Here is a 12,280-nt window from a genome sequence, read left to right as displayed (position 1 = left end):
GCCTTAGAAAGCATCACTATGGCAACCCACTCCAGTACGCTTGCCTGGAAAATCTGATGGATGGAGAAGCCTGGTAGGCTACAGTCCATTGGGTCGCAAAGAGTCAGACACGACTGAGCAACTTCATTTCACTTCAATTCACATGAACAAAGCTAATGGAGGTGATGGAACTCCAGTTGAGCTATTTCAAATCCTAAAAGATGCTGCTGTGAAAGTGCTGCACTCAGTATGCCAGCAAATTTGGAAAACTCAGCAATGGCCACAGGACTGGAAAAGGTCAGTTTTCTTTCCAATCACTAAGAAAGGCAGTGCCAAATAGTGCTCAAACTACCGCACAATTGCACTCATTTCACATGCTCGCAAAGTAATGATCAAAATTCTCCAAGTCAAGCTTCAACAGTATGAGAACTGTGAACTTTCAGATGTTCAAGCTGGTTTTAGAAAAGGCAGAGGAACCAGAGATCAAATTGCCAACATCCGCTGGATCATGAAAAAAGAAAGAGAGTCCCAGAAAAACATCTATTTCTGCTTTATTGACTGCCAAATCCATTGACTGTATGAATCACAATAAACTGTGGAAAATTCTGAAAGAGATGGGAATACCAGACCACCTGACCTGCCTCTTGAGAAATCTGTATGCAGGTCAGGAAGCAACAGTTAGAACTGGACATGGAACAACAGACTGGTTCCAAATCAGGAAAGGAGTATGTCAAGGCTGCACACTGTCACCCTGCTTGTTTATCTTATATGCAGAGTACATCATGAGAGACGCTGGGCTGGAAGAAGCACAGGGTGGATCAAGATTGCCGGGAGAAATATCAATAACCTCAGATATGCAGATGACACCATCCTTATGGCAGAAAGTGAAGAAGAACTAAAGAGCCTCTTGATGAAAGTGAGAGAGGAGAGTGAAAATGTTGGCTTAAAGCTCAACATTCAGAAAACTAAGATCATGATATCCGTTCTCATCACTTCATGGCAAATAGATGGGGAAGCGGTGGAAACCTGACTGACTTTATTTTGGGGGGCTCCAAAATCACTGCAGATGGTGACTGCAGCCAAGAAATTAAAAGACACTTGCTCCTTGGAAGGAAAGTTATGACCAACCTAGATAGCATATTCAAAAGCAGAGACATTACTTTGCCAACAAAGGTCCATCTAGCCAAGGCTATGTTTTTTCCATTGGTCACGTATGGATGTGAGAGTTGGACCATAAAGAAAGCTGAGAGCCAAAGAATTGATGCTTTTGAACTGTGGTGTTGGAGAAGACTCTTGAGAGTCCCTTGGACTGCAAGGAGATCCAACCAGTCCATTCTGAAGGAGATCAGTCCTGGGTGTTCATTGGAAGGACTGATATTGAAACTGAAACTCCAGTTCTTTGGCCACCTCATGCGAAAAGCTGACTCATCTGAAAAGACCCTGATGCTGGGAAAGATTGAGGGCAGGAGGAGAAGGGGACAATAGAGGATGAGGTGGTTGGATGGCATCACTCACTCAATGGACATGAGTTCGGGTAAACTCCAGGAGTTGGTGATGGACAGGGAGGCCTGGTATGCTGCAATCCATGGGGTTGCAAAGATTTGGACATGACTGAGTGCTAAACTGAACTGAACTATGTTTTCTACCTATTTATTCTAACATTTGATCACACAAAGTGATGTATTTTTCAAGGGTAAACTGTCTAGATATATCATGACCTTTGAAAAATAAATCTCTATAGTGCACTCATCTCCCATGCTAGTAAAGTAATTCTCAAAATTCTCCAAGCCAGGCTTCAGCAATACATGTACCGTGAACTCCCTGATGTTCAAGCTGGTTTTAGAAAAGGCAGAGGAACCTGAGATCAAATTGCCAACATCCGCTGGATCATGGAAAAAGCAAGAGAGTTCCAGAAAAACATCTATTTCTGCTTTATCGACTATGCCAAAGCCTTTGACTGTGTGGATCACAAGAAACTGTGGAAAATTCTGAGAGAGATGGGAATACCAGACCACCTGACCTGCCTCTTGAGAAATCTGTATGCAGGTCAGGAAGCAACAGTTAGAACTGGACATGGAACAACAGACTGGTTCCAAATAGGAAAAGAAGTACATCAAGGCTGTATATTGTCACCCTGCTTATTTAACTTCTACGCAGAGTACATCATGAGAAATGCTGGACTGGAGGTAAGACAAGCTGGAGTCAAGATTGCCGGGAGAAATATCAATAACCTCAGATATGCAGATGACACCACCCTTATGGCAGAAAGTGAAGAGGAACTAAAAAGCCTCTTGATGAAAGTGAAAGAGGAGAGTGAAAAAGTTGGCTTAAAGCTCAACATTCAGAAAACTAAGATCATGGCATCCAGTCCCATCACTTCTTGGGAAATAGATGGGGAAACAGTAGAAACAGTGTCAGACTTCATTTTTGGGGGCTCCAAAATCACTGCAGATGGTGACTGCAGCCATGAAATTAAAAGACGCTTACTCCTTGGAAGAAAAGTTATGACCAACCTAGGTAATATATTCAAAAGCAGAGACATTACTTTACCCACTAAAGTCCATTTAGTCAAGGCTATGGTTTTTCCTGTGGTCATGTATGGATGTGAGAGTTGGACTATGAAGAAGGCTGAGTGCCGAAGAATTGATGCTTTTGAACTGTGGTGTTGGAGAAGACTCTTGAGAGTCCCTTGGACTGCGGGGAGATCCAACCAGCCCATTCTGAAGGAGATCAGTCCTGGGATTTCTTTGGAAGGAATGATGCTGAAGCTGAAGCTCCAGTACTTTGGCCACCTCACGCGAAGATGTGACTCATTGGAAAAGACTCTGATGTTGGGAGGGATTGGGGGCAGGAGGAGAAGGGGACGACCGAGGATGAGATGGCTGGATGGCATCATGGACTCAATGAATGTGAATCTGAGTGAACTCTGGGAAATGGTGATGGACAGGGAGGCCTGGCGTGCTGCGATTCATAGGGTCGCAAAGAGTCGGACACGACTGAGCGACTGAACTGAACTGATAGTGCACTTAAAGATTGTACTTTTTTACATATACAAACCCTACTTACAACACAATACCCTGTTATATGAGGCTTCTAGATATTGAATAAATTTTTGTTTGTTTTGGTTAATTGTGACTATATCTAAAAAAGTAATATTAAAGTATATATTATACTAATAATATGTCATTATGAAGTATAAATAACAAAGTCAAGATGGATCCATGAGGGGGATACACCAATTAAAGTGAATTTATAGCTTGTTAAAATTCAAATGTGTATTTTTTAAAAAGCATCAAGTGTGGGATGCTTTGACATTTTGACATTGAGAACATGGGTGATATTTCTTTCAAATGTATTTTTAAATATCAGTGTTACTCAATGAGATAGTGTTTCTTAAACTTATTCAATGAGTATTTTTAAATTATACAAATGTAGAGAAAATACTGAATAGTATAATAGACCACAATGTACCTATATCTCAGCTACATTTAAAATATATGTAGAAATTTAAGATAAAGGAAGTTATAATATGATCGTTCCTGTAAGGACACTTTTTAAGCATTATGCCCATTATAAAAAGGCCATTGGAAAATTGGAGGGTGTAATTGTGATTCTTCAGAGCTTAGAAACAATTTTGTCCTCTTTAATGTCCCTGTAGTACCTTATTGCTCATTTTTTTAAAATTGTTTTCTCACTGGAGGATAATTGCTTTACAATATTGTGGTTTCTATCATACACCAACATGAATCAGCCACAGGTATACATATGTCCCCTTCCTCCTGAACCCCTCTTTCACCTCCCACCCCATCCCACCCCTCTAGATTGTCACAGAGCACGCGTTAAGGTCCCTGTGTCACAGAGCAAACTCCCACTTGCTATGTATTTGACGTATGGTAATGTATGTCTCCATGCTATTCTCTCATTTCACCCCCCCTCCTTCCCCCACTGTGTCTGTTCCCTATGTCTGTGTCTCCATCGCTGCCCTGCAAATGGGTTCATCAGCACCATCTTTCTAGATTCCATACATATGCATTAATATTTGTCTTTCTCCTTTTTAAAAAGCATCAAGGTCACATTTTGATATTTCATGTCTAAGAGCTGGTTAATGAAAGGAAGAAAAGCATAAGGAATACGTGGAAACCCTGCCACCTGCCCATACTTCCTGTGTATATGTATGTGTGTAACTGTTTACAGTATCATAGTAAGCTCTTCAATGTAAAGACAACATTTGTCTTTCTCTTCCTGACTCATTTCACTCTGTATAACAGGCTCTAGTTTCAAGCAGTTCATTAGGACTGATTCAAATGTGTTCTTTTTCATCGCTGGGTAATATTCCACTGTATGCGCATAGCACAGCTTCTTTATCCATTCATCTATCAGTGCACATCTAGGTTGCCTCCACGTCCTAGCTATTGTAAAAAGTGATGCCATGGACATAGGTCCATGCATCTCTTTCAATTATGGTTTTCTCAGGGTATACACCCAGGAGTGGGGTTGTTGGGCCATATGGCAGTTCTATTCCTGGTGTTTTAAGGAATTTCCATACTGTTCTTCATAGTGGCTGTATTAATTTACATTCTTACCAACAGCTATTGCTCACTTTTACATCATGCTGCTGAGTCTTAAATTGGGATTATATACAAATAACACTCAATAAACATACTTTGAGTTGGATCTTATTCTAAACCCTGGAGATTCTGAGATGTACTAATTCCACTCCTCCAGAATCATATAATCTGGTAATGTAAACAAATAGGGAAATAAATTATTACTACACAATATGCTGGGTGCTAAATCAGAAGAACTCATAGGAAACAAAATTCACCAATAAATGTATGCATCCCCCATTAATCTGTAGGCTCCCTGATGACGAAGGCCAGGTTCTCTTCAATACACATGCCTCTGGGTTTCTCACCTGGCATGGATTCAGAAAATATTGGCTTAATTATGTGTTGTTGAATTGAGAGCAACCAGGCTGGTAAGCAGTCTGGAAATTATTTGTTGAAAGCCTTTAAGTAGGCATGTTTCGCCTAAATGAAAGAAGATTACATAGGACATTTAGTCTTCAACTACTTCTAAGACTGTCACATAGTGGAGGGAATGAACTTATTCTGTAACTTTCCAGAGGGTAAAATCTTCCATGCATTCATCCTGGCTCTAATGTCTGAAATGCTACGAAATAAGTCTTCAACATGTAACACAACCTTAGCATTGCTGAAGAAGAAAAAAGTATAGGTTTTGAAGTAAATTTAAATACAGGGAATATTAGAGATATGTTTGATTATAGTTTTTCCAATCATATTATTAACTATTGTCATCCTAACATTCACATTTTGTGCTACTCACTAATCAACATCTCAGAACCTTATGATAATTCCTAACTATAATTATGTTCTTATTTGGTTGCAAGTCATGTCTGACTATTTTGCACCCCTTGGACTGTCAGCCCGTCAGGCTCCTCTGCCCATGGGACTAACCAGGCAAGAATACTAGAGTGGGTTGCCATTTCCTTCTCTAGGGGATCTTCCCAACCCAGGGATAGAACTTGCACCTCCTGCATTTTCAGGTGGATTCCTTACCACTGAGCTACCAGGGAAGTCCTGTTATAATGTATTATTTATTTATTATATTATATTATAATATTATAATCTATTATAAATTACAGTCTAGCTATAATTTGGAGAAGGCAATGGCAACCCACTCCAGTACTCTTGCCTGGAAAATCCCATGGACGACGGAGCCTGGTAGGCTGCAGTCCATGGAGTTGCTAAGAGTTGGACACGACTGAGTGACTTCACTTTCACTTTTCACTTTCATGCTTTGGAGAAGGAAATGGCAACCCGCTCCAGTGTTCTTGCCTGGAGAATCCCAGGGATGGCGGAGCCTGATGGGCTGCCGTCTATGGGGTCGCGCAGAGTCGGACACGACTGAAGCGACTTAGCAGCAGCAGCAGCAGCTATAATTTATTTCCCTAAATTTAAAGATAATAGATATTGATGTGATCTGAATGTGTGTCCTTCCTAAAATTCTTATATTGAAATCCTAATGCTCAATGTGATGATATTAGGAAATGGGAATTTTGGGAGGTGAACAGGTCCCGAGGATGAAGCTCTCATGAATGGGATTAGCGACCTTTGAAATCTCGTGGAGCTTCCCAACCCCTTCCGCCATGTGAGGACACAATGAGGAGTCTGTAACCCAGAAGAGGGCCCTCACTCAACCGTACCATCACCCTGATGTCAGACATCCAGCCTCCAGAACTGTGAGGAATAAAATTCTGCTGTTGATAAGCTGCCTAATCCATGGTATTTTGTTATTGCATCCTAAATGAACTAAGAAGATACAACGTCCTTGACTGAAAATGAGAGTTTTGCCCTTGAATATGCATTTCAAATCAGTTAATCTTAATTATATCCCGCTGAATTAGTTGACTAATAAACTTCACCAACTCCCATTTTATGAAAACAAAGCCCTTAAAGCTACGTTGGGGATATGAAGTGAGAGCCAGATATCCTGATGAGAGCCTCCTGCAATCTTGGTGCTTCAAGTGTTACACAGAGGAACACAAAAAAGTCGTGATAAACATGCCCCCAGAATGGAAGAGTATTTTGTCATCACAAAAGTAAACTATGATTCTTATTTTTGGCTAGCTCTGTTACCCATTTTTCTAGAGTAAGAGGATGTCTGGTGGACTCCCTTGGAAGGCAGGGCATCCGTCCCACCATCAGCTGGATGCCAGGGCCTTGTAGCCTAAGCCCTCCAAACACAGCAGCTTGTGCCCCATGACAAATGGCTCACTGAGCCACAGATCCTAGTAACTGAAGGAGCCAACACTAACAATGGCATTAGGGCACTCCCTCTTCTGGTTTCTTCCCAAATGTTTTTTGAAAAGTCCCTTACTTCCACCACAACCCCTCGCCCTCCAGTCCCTCTGGAAAGTGCTGTCACATGAGGCCTTAGTACCAAACCTCTTCACCAAAAGCATCCGTCAGTATCAGGTTTCCAGAGCTACAATTGCTGCATTATGACCATGTTGGTGGGATAAAGACTGAATTGAGGCCACAGAACCCATCTCAGTGGCCAATATTCGATTCACTTTCCAGACTAACAGTAATTTTGGGTGATCCTGTTTACCCAATTTAGGCTCAGCTAGACTGCTGCTGCTGTATAAAAAAGGGTATGCCACTGCTCTAACACTGATACTTTTGATGCTATTTATAACCCCTGTTAGTGACAGGTCCTATAGAACCATAACCTATTACAACATACATATATGTTGTAAATATGTTACAACATACATATATGCATATATGTGGTTGGATCTCAAAAAATTTACACAGGAAAGATTGAGTCCTTTAATCTTTGAGTTTTAGAAAAATAATCATCTATCATCTAGGCTCCTTTGGAGGGTGTTAAAAATACAAAATTTGTTTGTGGTTTTAAAAACACCTTCTGTCACTATCCAGCATGATCAGGTTTATGAAGCTAAAGGGGGAGTTGTTGTTGCTGCTTAGTTGCTAAGTTGTGTCTGACTCTTTTGCAGCCCCATGGACTGCAGCCTGCCACCTCTATCTATGGGGTTCAGTTCAGTTCAGTTGCTCAGTCGTGTCCGACTCTTTGCGACCCCATGAATCACAGCACGCCAGGCCTCCCTGTCCATCACCAACTCCCGGAGTTCACTCAGACTCCCGTCCATGGAGTCCGTGATGCCATCCAGCCATCTCATCTTCTGTTGTCCCCTTCTCTTCCTGCCCTCAAACACTCCCAGCATCAGAGTCTTTTCCATTGAGTCAACTCTTCGCATGAGGTGGCCAAAGTACTGGAGTTTCAGCTTTAGCATCAGTCCTTCCAAAGAAATCCCAGGGCTGATCTCCTTCAGAATGGACTGGTTGGATCTCCTTGCAGTCCAAGGGACTCTCAAGAGTCTTCTCCAACACCACAGTTCAAAAGCATCAATTCTTCGGTGCTCAGCCTTCTTCACAGTCCAACTCTCACATTCATACATGACCACAGGAAAAACCATAGCCTTGACTAGAGGACCTTTGTTGGCAAAGTAATGTCTCTGCTTTTGAATATGCTATCTAGGTTGGTCATAACTTTCTTTCCAAGGAGTAAGCGTCTTTTAATTTCATGGCTGCAATCACTATCTGCAGTGATTTTGGAGCCCTAAAATATAAAGTCAGCTACTGTTTCCACTGTTTCCCCATCTATTTGCCATGAAGTGATGGGACCAGATGTCGTGATCTTCGTTTTCTGAACGCTGAGCTTTCAGCCAACTTTTTCACTGTCCTCTTTCACTTTCATCAAGAGGCTTTTTAGTTCCTCTTCACTTTCTGCCATAAGGGTGGTGTCATCTGCATATCTGAGATTATTGTTATTTCTCCCGGCAATCTTGATTCTAGCTTGTGTTTCTTCCAGACCAGTGTTTCTCATGATGTACTCTGCACAGAAGTTAAATAAGCAGGGTCACAATATACAGCCTTGACGTACTCCTTTTCCTATTTGGAACCAGTCTGTTGTTTCAGGTCCAGTTCTAACTGTTGCTTCCTGACTTGCATATAGGTTTTTCAAGAGGCAGGTCAGGTGGTCTGGTATTCCCATCTCTGGAAGAATTTTCCACCGTTTCTTGTGATCCACACAGTCAAAGGCTTTAGCATAGTCAATAAAGCAGAAATAGATGTTTTTCTGGAACCTCTTGCTTTTTCCATGATCCAGCGGATGTTGGCAGTTGATCTCTGGTTCCTCTGCCTTTTCTAAAACCAGCTTGAACATCAGGAAGTTCACAGTTCACGTATTGCTGAAGCCTGGCTTCGAGAATTTTGAGCATTACTTTACTAGCATGTGAGATGAGTGCAATTGTGCGGTAGTTTGAGCATTCTTTGGCATTGCCTTTCTTTGGGATTGGAATGAAAAATGACTTTTTCCAGTCCTGTGGCCACTGGTGAGTTTTCCATATTTGCTGGCATATTGAATGCAGTACTTTCACAGTATCATCTTTCAGGATTTGAAATAGCTCAACTGGAATTTCATCACCTCCACTAGCTTTGCTCGTAGTGATGCTTTCTAAGGCCCACTTGACTTCACATTCCAAAATGTCTGGCTCTAGGTGAGTGATCACACCATTGTGATTTTCTTGGTCGTGAAGATCTTTTTCGTACAGTTCTTCTGTGTATTCTTGCCACCTCTTCTTAATATCTTCTGCTTCTGTTAGGTCCATTCCACTTCTGTTCTTTATCGAGCCCATCTTTGCATGAAATGTTCCCTTGGTACCTCTAATTTTCTCGAAAAGATCTCTAGTCTTTCCTATTCTGTTGTTTTCCTCTATTTATTTGCATTGATTACTGAGGAAGGCTTTCTTATCTCTTCTTGCTATTCTTTGGAACCCCAAGTCCAAGGAGGGGTGGCTGTGCGGGGGCAGGAGGGCCGAGAAGAGCTACTCCATGTTCAAGGTCAGGAGGAGATACCCCTCGTCCAAGGTAAGGAGCAGCGGCTGCGCTTTGCTGGAGCAGCCATGAGGAGATACCCCACGTCCAAGGTAAGAGAAACCCAAGTAAGACTACAGGTGTTGAGAGAGGGCATCAGAGGGCACACACACTGAAACCATAATCACAGAAAACTAGTCAGTCTAATCACACAGACCACAGCCTTGTCTAACTCAGTGAAACTAAGCCATGCTGTGAGGGGCCATTCAAGACGGGCGGGTCATGGTGGAGAGGTCTGACAGAATGTGGTCCACTGGAGAAGGGAATGGCAAACCACTTCAATAGTCTTGCCTTGAGAACCCCATGAACAGTATGAAAAGGCAAGATGATAGGATACTGAAAGAGGAACTCCCCAGGTCAGTAGGTGCCCAATATGCTACTGGAGATCAGTGGAGAAATAACTCCAGAAAGAATGAAGGGATGGAGCCAAAGCAAAAACAATACCCAGGTGTGGATGTGACTGGCGATAGAAGCAAGGTCCGATGCTGTAAAGAGCAATATTGCATAGGAACCTGGAATGTCAGGTCCATGAATCAAGGCAAATTGGAAGTGGTCAAACAGGAGATGGCAAGAGTGAATGTCGACATTCTAGGAATCAGCGAACTAAAATGGACTGGAATGGGTGAATTTAACTCAGATGACCATTATATCTACTACTGTGGGCAAGAATCCCTTAGAAGAAATGGAGTAGCCATCATGGTCAACAAGAGTCCCAAACGCAGTACTTTGATGCAATCTCAAAAACGACAGAATGATCTCTGTCCATTTGCAAAGCAAACCATTCAATATCACAGTTATCCAAGTCTATGCCTCAACCAGTAACACTGAAGAAGCTGAAGTTGAACGGTTCTATGAAGACCTATGAGACCTTTTAGAACTAACATCCAAAAAATATGTCCTTTTCATTATAGGGGACTGTAATGCAAAAATAGGAGGTCAAGAAACACCTGGAGTAACAGGCAAATTTGGCCTTGGAATGCGGAATGAAGCAGGGCAAAGGCTAATAGAGTTTTGCAAGAGAACACACTGGTCATAGCAAACACTCTCTTCCAACAACACAAGAGAAGACTCTACACATGGATATCACCAGATGGACAACACTGAAATCACATTGATCATATTCTTTGCAGCCAAAGATGGAGAAACTCTATACAGCCAGCAAAAACAAGACTGGGAGCTGACTGTGGCTCAGATCATAAACTCCTTATTGGCAAATTTAGACTCAAATTGAAGAAAGTAGGGAAAACCACTAGAACATTCAGGTATGAACTAAATCAAATCCCTCATGATTATACAGTGGAAGTGAGAAATAGATTTAAGGGACTAGATCTGATAGATAGAGTGCCTGATGAAGATTCGTAACATTGTACAGGAGACAGGGATCAAGACCATCCCCATGGAAAAGAAATGCAAAAAAGCAAAACGTCTGTCTGGGGAGGCCTTCTATGGGGTTAGAATGAGACAAATGAATTCAGGAAGCCATCTACTTGTACTCAGATCTATTTGGCAGTAATAATTAGAAGAATCCATTAGGAAGAAAAGAAGTGATCATTCCTATCTGCTAGCTAATCTGCTTTCACAGAAGATTACAGTAAACAGCTATTCTTCCACAAATTCCTTCCTTCCTTCCTGTACTGGCCCAGCCCAAATTCTGGTGGAAAAGGTGTAACACACAAACTGTTGGTTAACAATTAAGCTGTTTTTATAGTTGTTTCAGGGGTAGTTGAAAATAATTTTATATAGTGTTTTATTAGACTTTCATCTGGAAAAAATTCACTATTTCTTTTAACTGCAATAGTGAAAGAAATTTTCCTTATTAAGAGCTGTTATTAAAAAGGTGATCTTCATTTACCGACCCTTAGGAGGGACAGTCACTGAATTCAACCATTTATTTAACCGGGAAATATTTCATGACAATCCACCCAGGGCCGGCACCTCACTAGATGCTGAGGATACAAAGATGAGCAGGGTGGCCTTGGCTCCTTCTCAGGAACTAAGATCCAGCAGACTGAATAACCGAACTTCCCAGAGGCTCGTCTTCTACTGTCCCTTAGCATCATTTACAACTAGTTCTTTCTTGTAGAAGATGACCAAAAATGAAGCTTTCTTTACCCTTACTCGGAACAAGTTGAGGTATTCATAAGCAGATAAATTTAAAATATGCTCTCATGCATGAGCATTCTCATATTCACATCGTGAGAACTTTGAAACGCTTATGTGAGAGGACTTCCCTGATGGTCCAGTGGCCAAGACTCAGGGCTCCCAACGCAGGGGGCCCAGGTTCCATTCCTGGCAAGGGAACTCTACCCCCATGTCCCAGCTGAGTTCACATGCCACAGCTAAAGATCCTGCATGCTGCAACAAAGATCAAAGATCCCACAGGCCGCAATTCAGACTCGGCACACCCAAAATAAACGAGCAAATAGTAAGGGAAAACAGCTTATGTGAGGAAGACAGGTAGTTCTTGCCTTTGGTATGATGTTCATGAAGTTGAAGGAGTGATTTCAAGGACTTGGCACTCTCAAACTCCTGAGTGTTCTGGAGGAAATCTTCTGCTTGGTCTATTTTAATGGCAAACTACAACAGAAATACAAGGGAAACACATTTGAAAAGACAAAAACTGAAGTCCCACATTTAGTTATGTGCAAATGTTTTCCATGAATTATTGGCCTAGCCAATTGTGTTTATGTCTCTGGGATGATGTGTGTGTTCGTGTGAGCACGTGCTGGCTCACGTTTGTATGAAGTCTGTGTGCCCATGTAGTCAATTTACAAAGTGCCAAGATAAGAACTTTCCTCTGTCTGAATTGCATTTCTTTC

General features: G+C 41.8%; 1 protein-coding gene across 7 annotated transcripts in view; it reads right to left on the bottom strand.

Annotated features, from left to right (window-relative positions):
* The window catches only part of CCDC141 (coiled-coil domain containing 141), a 248,238-nt gene that overhangs the window by 174,082 nt on the left and 61,876 nt on the right, over window positions 1-12,280 (bottom strand). For all 7 annotated transcript variants that reach the window (XM_069577068.1, XM_069577070.1, XM_069577075.1 and 4 more), the window contains one exon: window positions 11,930-12,038. In XM_069577068.1, coding sequence (XP_069433169.1) covers window positions 11,930-12,038 — 109 coding nt within the window. The remainder of the gene's footprint in view (window positions 1-11,929; window positions 12,039-12,280) is intronic.

Source organism: Ovis canadensis, chromosome 2 (genome assembly GCF_042477335.2).
Source record: "Ovis canadensis isolate MfBH-ARS-UI-01 breed Bighorn chromosome 2, ARS-UI_OviCan_v2, whole genome shotgun sequence".
In the NCBI taxonomy this organism is placed as follows: Eukaryota; Metazoa; Chordata; class Mammalia; order Artiodactyla; family Bovidae; genus Ovis; species Ovis canadensis.
Note: the sequence above shows the minus strand (reverse complement) of the source record. Positions and strands in the feature narration are given on the sequence as shown.